General features: G+C 37.1%; 1 protein-coding gene across 1 annotated transcript; it reads left to right on the top strand.

Annotated features, from left to right (window-relative positions):
- Positions 1–1,244: 1,244 nt before the first annotated feature.
- Positions 1,245–11,499, top strand: LOC134666327 (probable serine/threonine-protein kinase clkA). Its single transcript, XM_063523473.1, has 4 exons — positions 1,245–3,542; positions 6,967–7,158; positions 8,699–8,880; positions 10,283–11,499. Exons 1-4 carry the CDS (start codon positions 1,461–1,463, stop codon positions 10,473–10,475), a joined length of 2,649 nt encoding a protein of 882 aa, XP_063379543.1. The 5' UTR covers positions 1,245–1,460; the 3' UTR covers positions 10,476–11,499.
- Positions 11,500–17,798: the final 6,299 nt, after the last annotated feature.

The following is a 17,798-nucleotide window of genomic DNA, read 5'->3' as shown; positions in this document are numbered from 1 at the left end:
AAAATCCTTCCTCGGTGTCTATTCTTGTCACTACGTATTAAATTCAGCGCCATCTGTTAGTTTACCAGAGTACTCAATAGTGGTAACACATATTTGAAAAAAGTTTGCCCCTCCTTTCTAAGTAGCGCCATAAGATTCAGGGGCAAACTTAAATCAAGCTAGTGTTGTGGCTACCCCCCCTTTTAGGGGTTGAATTTTTATAGCCTATAACCTGGCCGGAGATTTTCTCGACAGATTAGTAAAGTTTGCATCAAAATCCGTTCAGCCGTTTTCACGTGATGCGCGTTCAAATAAACAGACAAACAGATAAACAGACAAACAGACAAAAATTCTAAAAACTGTTGGGACGTGTTCTGTTATCGATTCTAAGTATCCCCAGCCAACTTTTTTTCAAATATCTTCCATGTACAGACTTTCGACCCTCTACAGCTTTATTATATGTATAGAAGATAGATAGATAGATAGATAGATAGATAGATGCTAAAAAACGAACTATAGGCTAGGGTTGCTAGGACTGCTAGGTAATAACCATTAGAATAAAATATTAGTATTCTATTCCGGCGCATGTCTACTGGTGATTACGCTTCCTTAACTTGGAGTAGACGCTTCGTGCCAATAAACTAGGAGCTTCTGTGCTACCCTCTACGGCGCGCTTCCTTCACCTTCACGCGCGCTCCTTCTTCGAGTATTGCCCCAGAGGGCCTAGTAACGCAAAATACGCAAATCATAATGTCGTTATCTGCCTCTTTTTCACTCTATGCATATTGGAACGGTGGAGAGGCATATAATACTTACTATAGGTATCTACTCTTTGGGCGTATAAAGAAATTTTGATTTTCGTGTTTCCCAGTAGGCCCCTCAAGGAGTTGTAATAAAACGGCTAGTAAAACTTGTAAATGACACCACTGACCAGTGTTGTAGTTAGCTACTAAACACCTCCTACCCTTATATTTTTTATACAAATATAAATTGTTAAATACCTCGGTGCCAATGTATAGGTATGTTATCCAAATGAGGTCATTAACAAAGCTTATTAAAGCGGACCCCGGGACCATCAAACGCTAGGAGGATGATAATGATAAACGACATCCATCGTTTAGTGGTGTCGTTAACGATGAGCTGATCAATCACCACGAAGTTTCCTTAATTAAACTTGCTCGTGCTTGACACTTTTACAGAATAATAGAAAATAACACCCCAGTAAATGTCACAAAATAATGAAAAGGCGGAAGGTAGATTTCAAACGACACCTCGTTACTGCATATTACATGGTAACGAATTACAAGATTATCGAACTCGAAGAATAATTAGCGGGGAAAATTTGTCGCGGTTAGTAAGCGTGAACGCTTTCGTTTTCTCATGCTGGGGCGGCGCACGCGCCTGCGCCCGAGCGCCCTCAGTCGCTCCCGGCACTCCACCCGCTGACCACGCTCGGAAAATGTACACAGAACTAGACCATCATGTCTCGTAAAATATTCCGCGCCGCGCTCTTTTACCTCCTAGTCCTAAGCCTCGATGCGAAAAAATCCAGGAGAGTCAAAACTACTAAACCAGAAGACGACAGCAGCCCGCAACCAAGTGTAGTTTCATATTCCACGTTTGGCTTTAACGATGTTGGATCCTATGATGGCTTTGTGCCCAGCTCTCCGGACTTTGCTACGTATTTGAGCAGTAACGTTAACAACCAGGATTCTCCTCCCCCGAGATTGTACGGGCCGGCGTTTCCGTCGTCGTTAGAATCGTCTGGATTCGGTAATGTTGAATCACAGCCGCAAGATGGCACCTTCAGTTCTGGTGATGACAACAATGCGCAGCCGAGCATATTGCAATATAGTTCAGCATCCTATTTCAACGCTGATAGTAATAATGATCAGGGCCAAAATGGTTCGCCTGAGGAAAAGTACCGACGGATAGTTGACGAAGAGAGCAATTCGCCGGTGTATGGAACTAAGTTGGGTGGCAAAAATAAACATAGATTGTTTAACCAATTTAATGAAACTGCAGCATTTGATGTTTATAGTAACGGAAATTCTCATCCTAGTGAAACAAGATATACACATTTTAAGGTAACTGATGAAACCACTCACGACACAAAACCAGCATCATATGGTGAGTCGGCGAGCAGCCACCAAAACATTTACAACTACGCTCCAACGTATCCGCCGACCGAAGCAGATGAAATAAAGCCCTCATCTAATAACACATATTCCTTTAATTTTCCCAAAGTAATTGACTTTACCAAATATAAACAATATTATCCCACAGCAGTAGAAAACAAATTCCCTACTGCTACGTTTCAACCCGTAACAACTAAACAGAAAGACGTTAAACAAAACAATAACTACGACAGTCACAATACTAATAATTACGACAGTCATAGTAATAATAACTACGAAAGTCACGGAAATAATTATAATTACGGAAGTCACAATAATAACTTCGACGTGCACAGTAGTAATAAGAACTATGAAAGTCATAGTAGTATCAGCTATCCATCGCAACCATTCAAAAATACCTATGAAGTCAAAGAAGAAGATCAAGAAAATGATCTTCCAAAACCAACTTCTTACACAAATAATGCTTATTCAAACAATTTTGTAAGTTACACTAGTCCCAAATCCAGTTTAAAAGATACAAAACCAGATTATGATTACAAGGATAAAGTAAAACCCACTCCGCCATGGTCGTATAACAATACTATTAAAAATTGGAGAAACCCCGTAAAAGGCTACGAGTACTCCACTGATTATAGCAACATGAGTTTTAAATATGATACCAATGTACTAGAAAAAGAAAAACATACAAGAAAGAAACCATTTCATAGCTACACAGATGAGCTTACACCCGCAAGCAGCAATGTTGTAGATTTATCCGACTATAAGTTCCCTGAAAGTGAGTACTCAAACTTTAAGAAGATACCTGGTGTTAAAGCACATTACGAAGACGATGACTATTCCAGCTTACAAACAAAATACAAAGATTTGTTTAAATCTGATGACTACATTAATCAATTTAAAAACCTGTACAGTAACAATAATCCACCGTCAACAAGCTCTCTTTGGGGAAATGTTTACAAAGGCCCGGAATTCACATCTCTGAAATATCCTTCAACAAATTCTCACTTTAGTGATGAGATTACTAGCGATGTAGTTCATATAAAACCCGGTTTAAAGAATAAACAAAAGAATAGATACAGTCATAATAAATACAGTGATAGTAAACCAAGTGAATGGTCATTTCAAAATAAATACAGGCCTCATAAAGTCAATAAGCCTAACGATTGGACTAAAGATGTGTCTCTGACGAGATTCAAGTCAGAGGAAGACTTGTTAGGTCTCAGAACTCACGATACATCACACCCTTCATATATACCCTCGTATAAGCCGTTTAACGATGTATCAGACGAATTCGACTACAAGAAGCTCGTAGAAAAATGGCGGCAATCCTACCTTAAATCAAAATACAAGGATTCGTTCCGCGATTTCGAGACCTATGCGTCAGATGCGAAGCCCGTACATGTACCAATACCGAAGCCATACGCGGTAAGTCTTAGAAAATAATCAATGTCCATTTAATTAGTCTTGAAATTATTCGAATAGTTGTCTCAGTATAAGATTTAGTAAAAAATGAACAAAAACCATATAGAGGAATGCGGATCAGAAAAGCTGGCAGCACGCGTCTCGCACTGATTTCCTCCGCTCGGGTAAGGTGACGCGCGTGCGGCCCAGAGAAATCATGAAACAAAACACACGGCAATTTCATTCAGTCATGCGTTTGCTCGTGCTTCTGTCTTGGGTGTGGGCTATAAAATTATATATTTACGACCATTAGATACCTATCCTCGTAAGTATGAGTACAAATTAAATTCGAGCGCAAAAGTTGGCTTGGGTCTTACGAGGCTATACCTAAAGACAATAACCCAACCGATTCTTAAAAAGCTATAATTACGAACATTGGTTTTTGGTTGTGCTGTTTTGGGATTTAAATATTAGTTACTCTGCAAAACTTTCGTGTAACTACAAGTAAAAATACCTTTACCTTTGTAGTTTACTTCTTCCATTCCAAAAGTCCTGTCGAGATAAATTTGCCTATCTCAACCCAAACGTCACTGAAAGTGAAACGGAGGTTTGCAAATAATTGACCAGAAGTACAGGGATAATCAATGGTTTTGCATAATGGACGCCTAGGTACATCGTCCGGCGTTACGGACTATTGGCTCTTCTAAGTTATATGAGTAAGATTGCTTTCACTAGCGGTCAGATAATTAGAGTTTGCATAAAAGTTTATCGAATAAAATAATCGTGATTAAAAACCGGAACATGGTTTCCTTGAGTTGTAGTTGTGGTCTAATTTGTGGCAATAAACTCATTTCAATTTCGGATACAGTCGTTTATAAATTACGATAAGTTTATGATATTAGATAAGGTAGAAATGCTCGACGCTGCAATAGTATTCGAGATGGGTACTTTTGACATAAAGTGTAACCTTACAATCTTATGTTACATTGTCGATGACGTCCGTGCTTTACCTTGACGGTACACATTGCTGTTGATGTAGACGTCCACGGAAAAGTATAAAAGCCCCCGATGAAAGCAAGAATTGGGTCACAGCTCACAGCACATCTGCATCATGAGTTAAGCAAAGTTATTATCGAACACCAATGTTTTACTTATCATCATTCTATCAACAATAACATGATTGACGCAGCAGACATGTCATGAATAACTTTTTATGGTCATACTTGAACACAGTGCAATTTATTAGCAAACAATTATTGGTTCGCGTGCGACTGAAAATGTAGCGATTTACATATGCGCAGGAGTTTCCTCCATTCACGGGTAATCTGTGGACATTATAAATAGATGCGTGTGCGTGTATTGCTATGATACGATGCTATGTTTAAAATTTTCTAATACTTAATAGGTAAATACAGAATTGAATAGAAGCTTACATTATAAGTAACTGCTTTTACGTTTCACATTGGTCGTGGACTCCGTATGGTCCTTAATAAATATCTAATCTAGGTAATGTTGTTATCAGGGATCGTACATTTTTCAGCATTTTTGGTGCACGAAGTGTTGTTAACGGAATTGGTATAAATTAATTTCAACCCTAATGATTAATTAGCGTTAACGGAATTGGTATAAATTAATTTCAACCCTAATGATTAATTAGCGTTAATTACGTTAATATTAACCTTAATTTACCATTTCAGTTGAAATTATCTATACCAATTCCGTTAACATCACGCGAATCGATTAGGTGCAGCGGAGTGGTGTTAACGGAATTGGTATAAATAATTTCAACCCTAATGATTAATTAGCGTTAATTACGTTATTATTAACCTTATTTTACCATTTCAGTTGAAATTATCTCTACCAATTCCGTTAACACCACTCTGCTGCACCAAAAATGCTGGAAAATGTACTATCACTGGTTGTTATCTACCTGTCTATTAAGGTTACAAACATAAAATTTTAATCACGTATAGTATGTATGTATATGTTTGTATTCTAAGGTAGGCTTTCCTTTGTGTTTAATCACAACGTCAAAATTAGAGTGACATTCCATTTCCAACTGCAGCTGCAATACTGTTCATTTTACTATGGAAACGCGTCGCTGTCATTGTCAATTTCCATAGAAAATGAACAGTATTGCAGCTGCAGTTGGAAATGGAATGTCACTTTTACTCTACCTATTTCGTTGAAAGAGCAAATCCTTTTTTCCACTTAGTTATTAGTACCACAAATGACTAGTACGTTTGACTAAGTATTAAACGATATTTGCATGCCGTCCAAAATGCGTTCTCTGTTTTATGCACTTAAGCGAATGGTTGCTTTTTCAGGTAAGATTTACAATACGTACAAGGGTCAAACAGAAAACTGTGTTACGTCTTTCCTGTAGAGAAAAATGTACAGTTCCTGCGTACACACTAGTTTTCTCTCCTGTGGGCAGTAGTGGGCATCCAGCATTCTAGCTAAGCAATTGACCTCCCATCTCAAGTAGAGAGGAGGAGGGAGGCTCCAGTGATCATGTCTGTGCTCTACATCTATTTACCTGTTGTTATGACACCATACATGACCTGCTAACTACTCTACTCTATGTACTATGCAATGTTACGTACTTAACGTATAATAATGTAATTTACAAGTACATAATAGGTAGGTATATAGGACTACTTTTTAGTAGCATAGGTTATAAAGTGTCTAAAGGCCAAATTACTGCACAAAAGCACTTTGTACCTACTTAGTCCCATGCCGAAGGGACAAGTAACCTGCCGGCCTAGCCAAGGTTACAATCGCTATCGCTTCGACAGCGAAAAGCATTATGTCTCTCTATCACTCTTCCGGATTAGTGTGACAGTGACAGTTGCGTTTCGATCGCTACGGAGCGTAAGCGATTGGCGTCTTGGCTACGCGGCCTGCGTCGATACGGTCTGTTTTCACAACAAAAGCTTAATCTGGGTATCAAATCCTTTAAACAATACTTATAGACAGGTATACTATCTGTTTTCACAAACAGCTCACTCTGGGTATCATGTCATGTTGTAATATTTTTTACACTCGTGATATAATGGAGAGCTTTTCAGTCGAGTATTAGGTAACATTAAGAAACGAGATTTAATATAATTAACAAAATTAGGTAGTTCGCTACAAATGTCAGTAAATAAAATGATAATAGAACAAAAAACATCAACGAGCTTCTTTTTCAGTAGAATGGTCAAGCGTGAGCTGCATACCTACATATTTATATCTGTAACTTATTGTGTAGTTTAGGAACGACATCACACTATAAAATACTTTTTAAAAGATAAATCACGAGTTAGTTTAAAAATAGCCAAATCAAGATCGCATCGTCCGATCCTGACGTAAAAATTTAAAAATATACCTAAGTTTCCAAATTTACTATCTCCGAAGTTAGGCAAAACAATGAATACGCAAAATTTCACTCGCCCGTCCTCCGCAGATCGAAGTGCCACGGCCGGTGATCGTGCCGGTACCGGAGCCATACCCGGTCCGGGTGCCGATACCCAAGCCTGTAGCCGTGCCGGTAATCAAAGAGCTCAACGTGCGGATCGAGAAACCCGTACCCTACCCGGTCTATAAAAAGGTCCCATACCCGGTGGAAAAACCTGTACCCGTGCCTGTTGAAAAGCAGGTCAGTTTTTTATAATTAGGTTTTCATAAAAGTTTACCTTTAGCCCTTTTCAAAATTGGAATTATTTGTGTTATAAATTGTACCTTTCAAAATCGTTGTGATGAAAGAATTATTTTGTAATTTATTAATCTGTAAAATATTTATATGGATAATGTCTGGTCACAAAGCAAAGGCCTCGAAATAGAAAACGGTTTACTTTGCTTGAAAAAATGAAAATATCCAGACAATTTGAATGCTTTAGTTCATTAAGAGTTAATAATACTCCTAATATTTACTAAGAAGAATATAGATGTATAATAAGAATGGTCAAAAGGTAAACCTTATTGTGAAAATAACCAATCAGGGCTTGAAATAATTGGAAAGTATTAAATATGTTGTTTTTTGCTTACATATACACGCTTATTGGAGTAAGTAATTAAATAATATAATTTTATGTAGGTAGGTCAATGCGTAGCACTATAATAATATTAAAATGATATGAGTATTTATCATTATGCCAATAACATATGATTTATTATAATTATTATATTTATCTCAGTTGGACGTGGGTTTATATTCCGATGTATTGCGTTGCTGGCAGCTTTTTGTATCCGTACATTACCTATATATATTACTAACATTAATAATACATAATTGTGGTACACATATTTATTACACATATTGGTGGAATTTGTATATTTATATTTTTTTATGTATAAAGCGAATATACAGGTGCGAGGTGCGTATATGTGTTGGTGGTTTTGCTTTCGTTCTGGTATTAATTTACTGAATTAATAGGCACTGCTTAATTGACTCTAATGTTAACTTAACTTGCTGCGACTCTTTAATTAAGTACTTAATCAACAATGAACAATGACAGGCTTGTTATTCGCCGAGCTATACTTAAGGAGTGAACGTTTTTGCGTGCGTCTTATCGAGATACAGGCATAATGTCTTGTGTAAACTAGACAAGATTCTGAAATAGATAATTAATTAAAATATTTTTTACTAGAATTAATTTGAATAAATTATCTGATCGAAAAACGTCTGAGCTGGCTCACTTGCTGACATTAATAAAAAGTCTCGTAAGGATTTATCTACTGACGACTATTACGAGTAGTGTAGTGACACTGACAATCTTAATCATAAAGTTAAGTATACAGGATGGCGCCTATATTACATACTAGATTAATGGTTAAATTATTATTTAAAATATTTATTTTTGTTTAAGTCGCTTGAATAAAGGTATACCTAATCACCGAATAACTACTATAGGTACTTAATGACTAAACTACATAGTATTTATGTAGGTATATGTATAACACTGAATATTTCCCTTGATTTTTAAGTACTTACAGCCGGCCTACTTTTAAGTAGGTACCTGCTTACTTACATTATAAATATGTATTAATTTAGCTTAAGCTGAGAGAAACTCTATTTTGAGATTAATATAATCCATGCATAATATAATATGTCAAACATTAAGCTTTAATATGATTTCGTGATATCTTAAAATTAAGTCTATGAAGATTACAATGAATACCTAACTTTTATAATTTAGGTACACGTTCCAGTGGTGAAGCCATATCCAGTGCCCGTGCCGCACATAAGGCCGGTGTTCCACCACACGCGGCCTCATGACGAGCTGGACGAGGCCGGTACGGATGATGAGGAGGATTATCTACCGCGCCCCGATGGCTACAGGACGAGTAAGAAAGTGCCGTTTTCTAAGCGGCCCAACAGGTGAGACATGATTACATTCGTATCACTCAACTTTTGACCCTCTGCTGCATTTAGGGTAAGTGATCCATTACGACCTGCAATTAAGAGCCCATCAACGTGCACACTAGCACCACTGCTAAATAATCGTGATTATTTAAATTTAACGAAAGATATTTAGAACAGGCGGCCGCTACGTAATGTATTTTGTATTTAAGTACCTTTTGAATACATCAAACTAGTATTTATGTTGCTGATTTCGTCAATCTATGCGTCAAAAGTTAAAACGGCCGTTTTTGATTTGAATTCATTTTCTTTAGTTAAATTTAAATAATCATGATTATTTAGCAGTGTGCACGTGGATGGGCTGTTAAATAAAATAAAAAACATGAAAATAATTACTAAAAGGATGACTGGTATGATTTTATGTCATTGCTAAAATATTTTTTTGCGTTTTCGCTGTCACTATAAAACACTTTCATTTTACACAAATTAGTAAAATAGCATAAAACCATAATTAAATTTTCCTCCATGCATCTCGTTGAAAAAAAAAAAACTATTAGTCTTGATGTTGTCTAGTTCTACTCTTCTTCTTCGTCTTATTAGTTTAGTTATACCTGACTCGTATGCCACTGTATAAAGTATACTTGTGCACTAGACTTAGACTAACGAAAGAGTACACAAATCGAAAAAATTAAACACGTCGCATTGCAACACCGTTTATAAATAATGCGATATTTGTATTTTTTAAATAACTCTCAGTATCAGTTTTCATTAGCCAAAATCTATTATTTCATTAAATAAAATGGATTCGACGGATCACTGTCAAAAATGGAAAGTGAGTGCAGTCACTACTGCAAACTTTATCAATTAACATCAAAAAACGTAATAGCCCTCATTAACCGTTTTTCAGGAAATATTTACTAATGACGGCACTGTCATTGTATAATAATATCAATGCATAATTACAGCACTTTCAGCAGTCTAAAACATCGTGCGTGCATTTATTACATCATACCGTCTCTGTTGTAACTCATGAAACATGCGACTGAAGTTCAAAGACTTTTTTAGGTTGTATTTTAATATTACGATTGATATAGTTACAAATGGTACAATATATGTACACGTATTAAATTTTGATGATTTTTATGTATTTCTATATTAGATGTTTATACATTAGGTATATACAAGTGATTTCATTGGTGGTGCAATAAGATTAAAGAATGGAAGTCCACGTGCAAAAACCTCAATCTGCTACATACATAATACTTACCTACTTGTAGGAATAGAGACTATTCTTCGCGACGCGAAGGTTGATCTAAACATTTTACAAAGCCAAATTAAGCTTCCTAACATTGCAATAGTCAAAAGAATGTTGGACATACATAATAAAAAAAAAAAACTTTCTAATTTTTTTTTATTTCAGCCCGCGCTACCGCGACCGGCCACGTAGGCCCCAGCGAGCCCCGTACTACGACCGGAACAGAAGGCAGTGGCCTGACAGGAGGCCTACCAGGAGGCCCTCGGAGCTTCGTCCTTCGCCGTTTAGATCTCCCTTCGATGATGAGTTTGAACGCAGTGACTATTACCTGCACTGCCAGAGAACCAGACTCTGTTAGCGTTATTTGTTTACTTCCTTAGTGCCATTTGCACCATCCCACTAACCCGCGGGTTAACCGGTTAAACCCTTTACCCAGTGTCAAATTGTACTCGTAACCATGGGAACTCCAGGGGATCCTATCTCATCGCATAATAATTGATTGTCATAATGTAATGTTACGCATATTTTTTCTCCAGCTGAAACATAAAGTATTTTCAAAAATATTTTGCATAGTTTGTGTAGAATAGGGTAGGTTAGGTTAGGTTTGTGTTATAATTTTTCAGAAATGTTAATATTTCCAGCACAATTACAACTATGCGAAATGAGTTTTATGCGTAACATTACATTAGGACAATCAATTATTATGCGACCCAATATGGCCCCGATCTCCAGGTTTAACCGGTTAACCCTGGGTTATTGGTATGGTGTAAGTGGCCCTTAGTGAGACTGGTTTAAATTATGTGATGAAGCAAGCTTTGTAATGTACTTATCTAATTTATGTGACTGCTTCAAATCAAATTCTTATTTTCAGAGATATTCGAAATTGTAATGTCATTATTAAATCAATATTAACATGGAAATCCGTGGTCTCTGCCTACCCCTCCGGGAAATAGGCGTGATTGTATGTATGTATGTATGTATGTATATTAACATTATTATTACGCAGTAATAAGATTTTCACAGATAAGAAAGTTCTAATTTGCGATTGTTGAACGCAACATAGATAAAGTTTCTTGAAGAATAACCTTTTGAATAATAGCAGTTTTCAATCACTGGTAAAAGCAGAGTATGGGCTCATTAGAATGTGAGATTTGCGTGTCAATATCAAATATATTTTACCTTTTTCAGCGTATTATGATTACCGTACGTTCTAAAAAACAGTAAGTAGCTTATTTTTTTATATTTTGACTATGTGCCAATACGTATATCTTTTTCTGAAAATTCTGTTAATTAGTTGTTTAATTTGAACAAAGATTGAATAGCATTTTGTTATATTTGTATAGTAAATGTTAAGTGTTATAGGTTGAGTAAATATTTGTAATAAACAAGGTTGTTTTCTTTTCTTACGGAGACCACTCGTGTTTAGCACTCAATACTCATGAAAATTATGAAATATGTTAACAGAAAATTTTCAGATCATCATACGCCTGAATGTTTGAGCCTATAAGACGTATAATTAAAAAAAACCGCCAAGTGCAAGTCGCGTTCCAAGGGTTCCGTATATTACGAGTAAGTCCGACTCACGCGTGACTGCACATTTCTAATAGGTTTTCCCGTCATCTACAGGTAAAGAACTATTTATTTAGTGTATTTTTTTCAAAATTTTAGACCCAGTAGTTTCGAAGATAAAGGGAGGGAATGGTAATTTTTTGGCTATTTTCTTAAATAACTTCTAACTTTTTTACTTTTTCATTTACCCCCCGAAAGTGGCCCCATGTTTAAAATTCATTTGTTTACGTTAAATGTCCATCTTTGGGTCACTACCTCATTTACTTATGTGTACCTAATTTCAACTTAAGTAATTGGTCCAGTAGGTTCCTCGAAAATAGGCTGTGACAGACAGACAGACGCACGAGTGATCCTAATATAAGGGTTCCGTTTTTCCTTTTGAGGTACGGAACCCTAAAAACAAAAGACGATTCGTGAAAGCAAAACTTATAGAACCGTCTCACTTTGCCCTGGAGGATAAGATGCATATGGATGTTCACACTTTCTGAAAAGTAAGAACTCGGCAGGAAATCTCAGGTGGATCTGATAATTAAGTTGTCCGTACGAGATCAACGTACGGTCGCGCATGGCTGCGCGCTTTTCCCAACGCTCCAATAAGCAGGGTGCATCTTACGCATGCTCGTCACGATTAACCGTTTTCCTGCTAATAAATTATTAAAACTGCAGTAACCGTCCGAGAAGCTAGCTAGCTAAGCTAGAATTAAACAAAATGATCAAATCGGGCTTACCTCGAATAAATTTGCATTGATGTTTGGCACATGTCTCATGAGCAGAGTTCATGGTCTTGATGGTTATAAAGTTTAGTTAATAGTGGTTTAGTTTAGATATGTGAATGTTGGTGGTGAGGTGATGGAGTCCAGATACCTAACTACACTTCACATTCACACAGAGGTATATTGAGAGAGGTGTCTAAGTAAAACATCGAACATTTTTATCAACAAAAAAGATAATTGTTAGGGTTCCGTACAAACAACGGAAAAAACGAAAGTAACTTAAAGATTAAAACCATATTCCATGTTCCTTGCTTATATAACCCGGCAACCTTCAAATCAAGAGTGAACAGGCACCTTCTGGGCGAGCACGCTCCATCGTAGGCCACCTCTACGCCTCGGCTAGTTTGTGGCCATGTAGTAAGCCCATTCATAATAAAAAAAGCGGCCAAGTGCGAGTCGGACTCGCCCATGAAGGGTTCCGTAACAGCAAGTAACATAATAAAATTGCGGTTTACGGTTTATGACGTATTAAAAAAAACTACTTACCGAATCTTGTTCAAATCAATTTTCGGTGGAAGTTTGCATGGTAATGTACATCATATATTTTTTTTAGTTTTATCATTATCTTATTTTAGAAGTTACTGGTAGTTAGTGGTAGTTGGTAGTTAGTTTAGTGTAGTAGCCTATGGAAGAGACTGGTCAGCAACATTAGGACATGATGTCACGATCCTCAGCCTTGAGGGAACGACAGATGATGATGATTTTAGAAGTTACAGGGGGGGGGGACACACCATTTACCACTTTGGAAGTGTCTCTCGCGCAAACTATTCAGTTTAAAAGAAAATGATATTAGAAACCTCAATATCATTTTTGAAGACCTATCCATAGATACCCCACACGTATGGGTTTGATGAAAATTTTTTGAGTTTCAGTTCTATGTATGGGGAACCCTAAAAAAATATTGTTTTTTTTCTATTTTTGTATGAAAATCTTAATGCGGTTCACAGAATACATCTACTTACCAAGTTTCAACAGTATAGTGCTTATAGTTTCGGAAAAAAGTGGCTGTGACATACGGACGGACAGACAGACAGACATGACGAATCTATAAGGGTTCCGTTTTTTGCCATTTGGCGATGGAACCCTAAAAATGTACTCAGGTCTACAGTCCCTTGAAGCTATGAAAAAATCAAACTAAAGGCAATGAAATAAAAAATATAAAGCCACTTATGCCGGAAAAACGTGAATTTCGACACTCTCAAGGGAATAAAAATATAATAATATAAGGTACTTCCCGTTGACCTAGGCCTATGAAATTTTGCAAGTAATATCGTCTTGCGCTACAAATGCAGGAAAAAATCTGAAAACTAATATAAATTTGTAAAAAATAAAAAAATAATAGTTAAATATGTACGGAACTCTACTCGTAAGTACATACAGTACAGTATACATACATAGAGCAGAAACGCTGACAAAGCCAGTATCTACAGTCTATAGGTATACATAATTATATTTATACTAGACATGATCATTAATGCAAACAGTCTCTAAATAAGATGATTTTCGAAATGAAATGAGTAAAACCAGAAATCCTCTAAAATTCTCTGAGGTTTTCTTTTGATATATCTAGACATCTCAATTATCAAAGAATTACTTAGTTAAACCGTGAACCTATATATAAGTTTAATTATATAAATTGGCAGCCGGTTCACGGTCGCGGTTGCGGGTCACGAGTTATTTCGTCGTGGTGCTATGGGGTTATTTCAATCGTCTTGCGTGCACTAGTAAAACCAGTAAAACCAGTATACGTGTTATCTCTAACTGCGTCTGATTGTTAAGGTTGTAAAGGTCACACCTATACTGGGTAGTAGGGACAAGATTAGTAAGCTGTGGTAATGTCCTGGGCCGTTCTCTCGGGATGACACTTTTCTCACCATGCCCAAGGGCATTTTTATTTGGGCGTAATTATCAACACCTTTTGTTGATTACAACACTTTGTGACAATTCCGTAGTTGGAGTTGAAATGCTGGTCAGGCTACATCAGGTAAAACATTAACCGTTCTAAATAATACTCGTATACCTATACCGCACCCTACACGCCCTACCCTTTAGTACATAATTCTAGTGATAAATACAGAGATACATTCGAATTTTTACTAACTAAATTAACTAATGTGGCTCAGCGATCCAAAGAGGAGCTTGGCCTCCTAAACGAGAGCACACCACTTTTCCCGATCCTGCGCCGTTTCCTGCCAATTATCCGCTCATCTCATCAGATCCGCTTCCACACTGTCTCCCTAGCGGTACCTACCAGGCGGCCACCAGTCGGTCTTCCCAGGTCGCCCTCTTGGCAGCCCAATCCTCTCCCATTCTTAATAGGTGACCGTATTTCGCTTCGCCGATGATATTGGGTCCGGCCACCAACTCCTCAAATTCGGCGTTCTTCCGTATCCTCCACGTGCCGTTGTCTCTCTTGATAGGTCCCAGGATCTTACGAAAGATCTTTCTTTCCGCTACCAGGAGCTGACTTTCCTCTTTTTGTGTTAGCGTCCAGGCCTCACACCCATACATAAGCGTTGGCCTATATATTTTAATTTTTATTGTTATATTAATTTTCCTGCTCCATTTGTATGAATGTCATCGCATAGCGGAAGAACTTAGAGAAGGTGAAGGAGACGGGAAACACGCGAGCCTACTAATGTTGCGACGTAAGTACTGAACTATCTGTTACTTATACCTACAATAACTAGATGTGGTTTAATATTAAATAACACTACACCTTAGTCATTAAACGTGGTTTGCCCGTTTCGTTATTCTGGATGAGATTAGCTCAAGACCAGGACAAGTGGCGTACTAGAAGAGAGGCCTATGCTCAGCAGTGGGCGATAAAGGGCTGATATGATGATGATGATGATAAACTAAGTGAAATAAAAAACCTATTCACAATAATAATATGCGATCCGTTTCATTTTCCGCAGAACAATGGCGTGAAGATGGAACTTATGTAAATCATATTCAGATTGCAACGAGCTAGAGCACTTGTTAAGGATACCAGTCTAGATTCTTGTCTTTTCTAATTACTTACATACACTCGTAAGAAGTTTGTCGGAACATTGTTTTGATACGTAATATTTGTGAAATCAAAACTAAATAGTGTTAAGGTAGTTACAATTAGTCAGCAGGGAAAGAAACAGGAGGTGGTAAAGACATGACTATAGGTAGGTGTATATTTTTAATTCGACATAGATGCAATCAAGCATACAGTTAACCAAATGGTAAGCAGTCTCAATCCTTCACCTAAAGATGCCTGCAATTTCATATGTAAGTACCTAATTTATTTAAGGCTTTTCCGATCTATCGACTCACGACAAAGCTGACCGAAATGGAGATTATGGTGCCTTTGCAAGATAAATTTATCTTGACCAGGCTAAACCCCAGTAAGGGCCCCCCCACATCTAGCGTCTTTCGAGCGTCGGCGTCTGTCGGCGTCTGGTCAGCGCTATGGAAAATGACGTCGCTGCGCAGTTGCGTCGACGTTGCGTCGGCAGCGGCCATAGAGTTGTAGACGCCGACGCTCGAAAGACGCTGGATGTGGGGGGGGCCTAAGGTGTAGACAGTGTAAGTTGTGCTCCTTGATATCATTATATCATACACGACTTTATTTAGGTTCACGAACTGCGGCGTTATGCAAAGTAGGAAGATTTTGGAATTCAAAGATTAAGACTTTCCTTTTAAGACATAGTATATGTAACAATCGAAATAATGCCACAAAACATTGGTAAGATACCTAGACCTAGACCTTAATAAATAGCACATTTCCGTTCTTTTCGGTTCTCTAGGGTAGTCACGTTTGCGTGATTTTATGTAGTATACATCACTCGAAGTGCAATGATTATTACGTGCCTTGCTCGGCGCGATTAAATGCCCCGAACATTTCTTCCCCATAAAGTAAGCTATTTTTAAGGAGGTGGTACCTAGTCTACGCCGTATAAAATGGGGCTACTGGATAGTAGGGACTACACTAGATAATGTAATTATTCTATTTTGTCTTACGGCTGGATTCGGAAAATGAGTTAAATTTCTACTAGACTTCAAAAAGTTACGATATGGAAAATTTAAAGATATTTGTAAGATAGATATGTCCAATTTGACGTTTCCGCGATTCTGGAGGTTCTCTTGAACGATTTCGACAAGTTATGACTTAGATATCCAAGTCACATCTAGTCGATATCTAATGTAGATCTAGTTGATCTCTAAATCGTCTCTAGATCTTGTGATTATCTCGAAATCCTATTAGACCTGGTAGTTATCATTTGCTTTTTACTGAGTTTAAACAGTTATAGAAAGTTTTCGTGTGAAGACTTTTGTAAATATCAATATCGGTCATACATCATGAGAACATTAATTCAAACGGTATACTTATTTCGTTTTGTTTAAACTTCTAGAGGCTAAGTTGCCAGTATACAGTATGTCTTATTAATTAGCTACGTGTGAAAAGTCGGTTTTATTATGTCTTAAATTCTCAGTTGAATAATCTATGCAAAAATTCATAACCTAAATTTTTAAGACAAAGAGCGTGTACTCGTACTTTATTTCTTATTAAAAGTGATTAGTCTTACCATTACATTGTTATACAGGTTGTCCCAGAATTCGACGTCAAGGCGTAAACGGATGATAAACCAAGTCATAACAGTTATTATAAAAATACAAAAAAAAATCCAACTCATGTTCTTTAAAAATTATTGTCACTTTAAAAATTCACTAAAAAATCCACACAAGATTACACAATAATAAAAAAATTAGAATAAATTATGGAATTTGTACTAACAAGAGTTAAAGAACCATTACAGGATGTGGATTTTTTAGTGAATTTTTAAAGTGTCCATGTTTTTTAAAGAACATGAGTTGGATTTTTTTTTTGTATTTTTATGATAACTGTTATGACTTGGTCTATCATCCGTTTACGGCTTGACGTCGAATTCTGGGACACCCTGTATATCAAAAAAATGTGCCAAAATCGTAGAGTCATATTCTCGGAATTGTGTAAAATGTCTGAGAGCCTACCGCGAAAATGCTGCAAAGTAGTACAGTAGCTACAGAGGGAATAAAATTAATATTATATAAAATACTTTAAATGGAAGTAAAGTAAATAATTATTTAAGTTAGACTTCTCGATGCCACAGATCAAACAAACACCTATTGAACTGGCTATCATCTTGAAGTGTGGAATATTGTGGCCGTTTGACGAACGTTTCTATTGAAATCAAATCGACCATATCGCGGGGGTCCCAGCTGGTAGGTATGTATATACCTATCGCTAAGGGCCACCCCACACTAGCGTCTCCCGAGCGTCGGCGTCTAATCAACTCTATGGTTGCTGCTCGACGCAACGCTGGCCC

The sequence above is a fragment of the Cydia fagiglandana genome, chromosome 7 (genome assembly GCF_963556715.1).
Source record: "Cydia fagiglandana chromosome 7, ilCydFagi1.1, whole genome shotgun sequence".
Taxonomy (NCBI): domain Eukaryota; kingdom Metazoa; phylum Arthropoda; class Insecta; order Lepidoptera; family Tortricidae; genus Cydia; species Cydia fagiglandana.
This window is presented reverse-complemented; position numbering and strand designations above follow the sequence as displayed.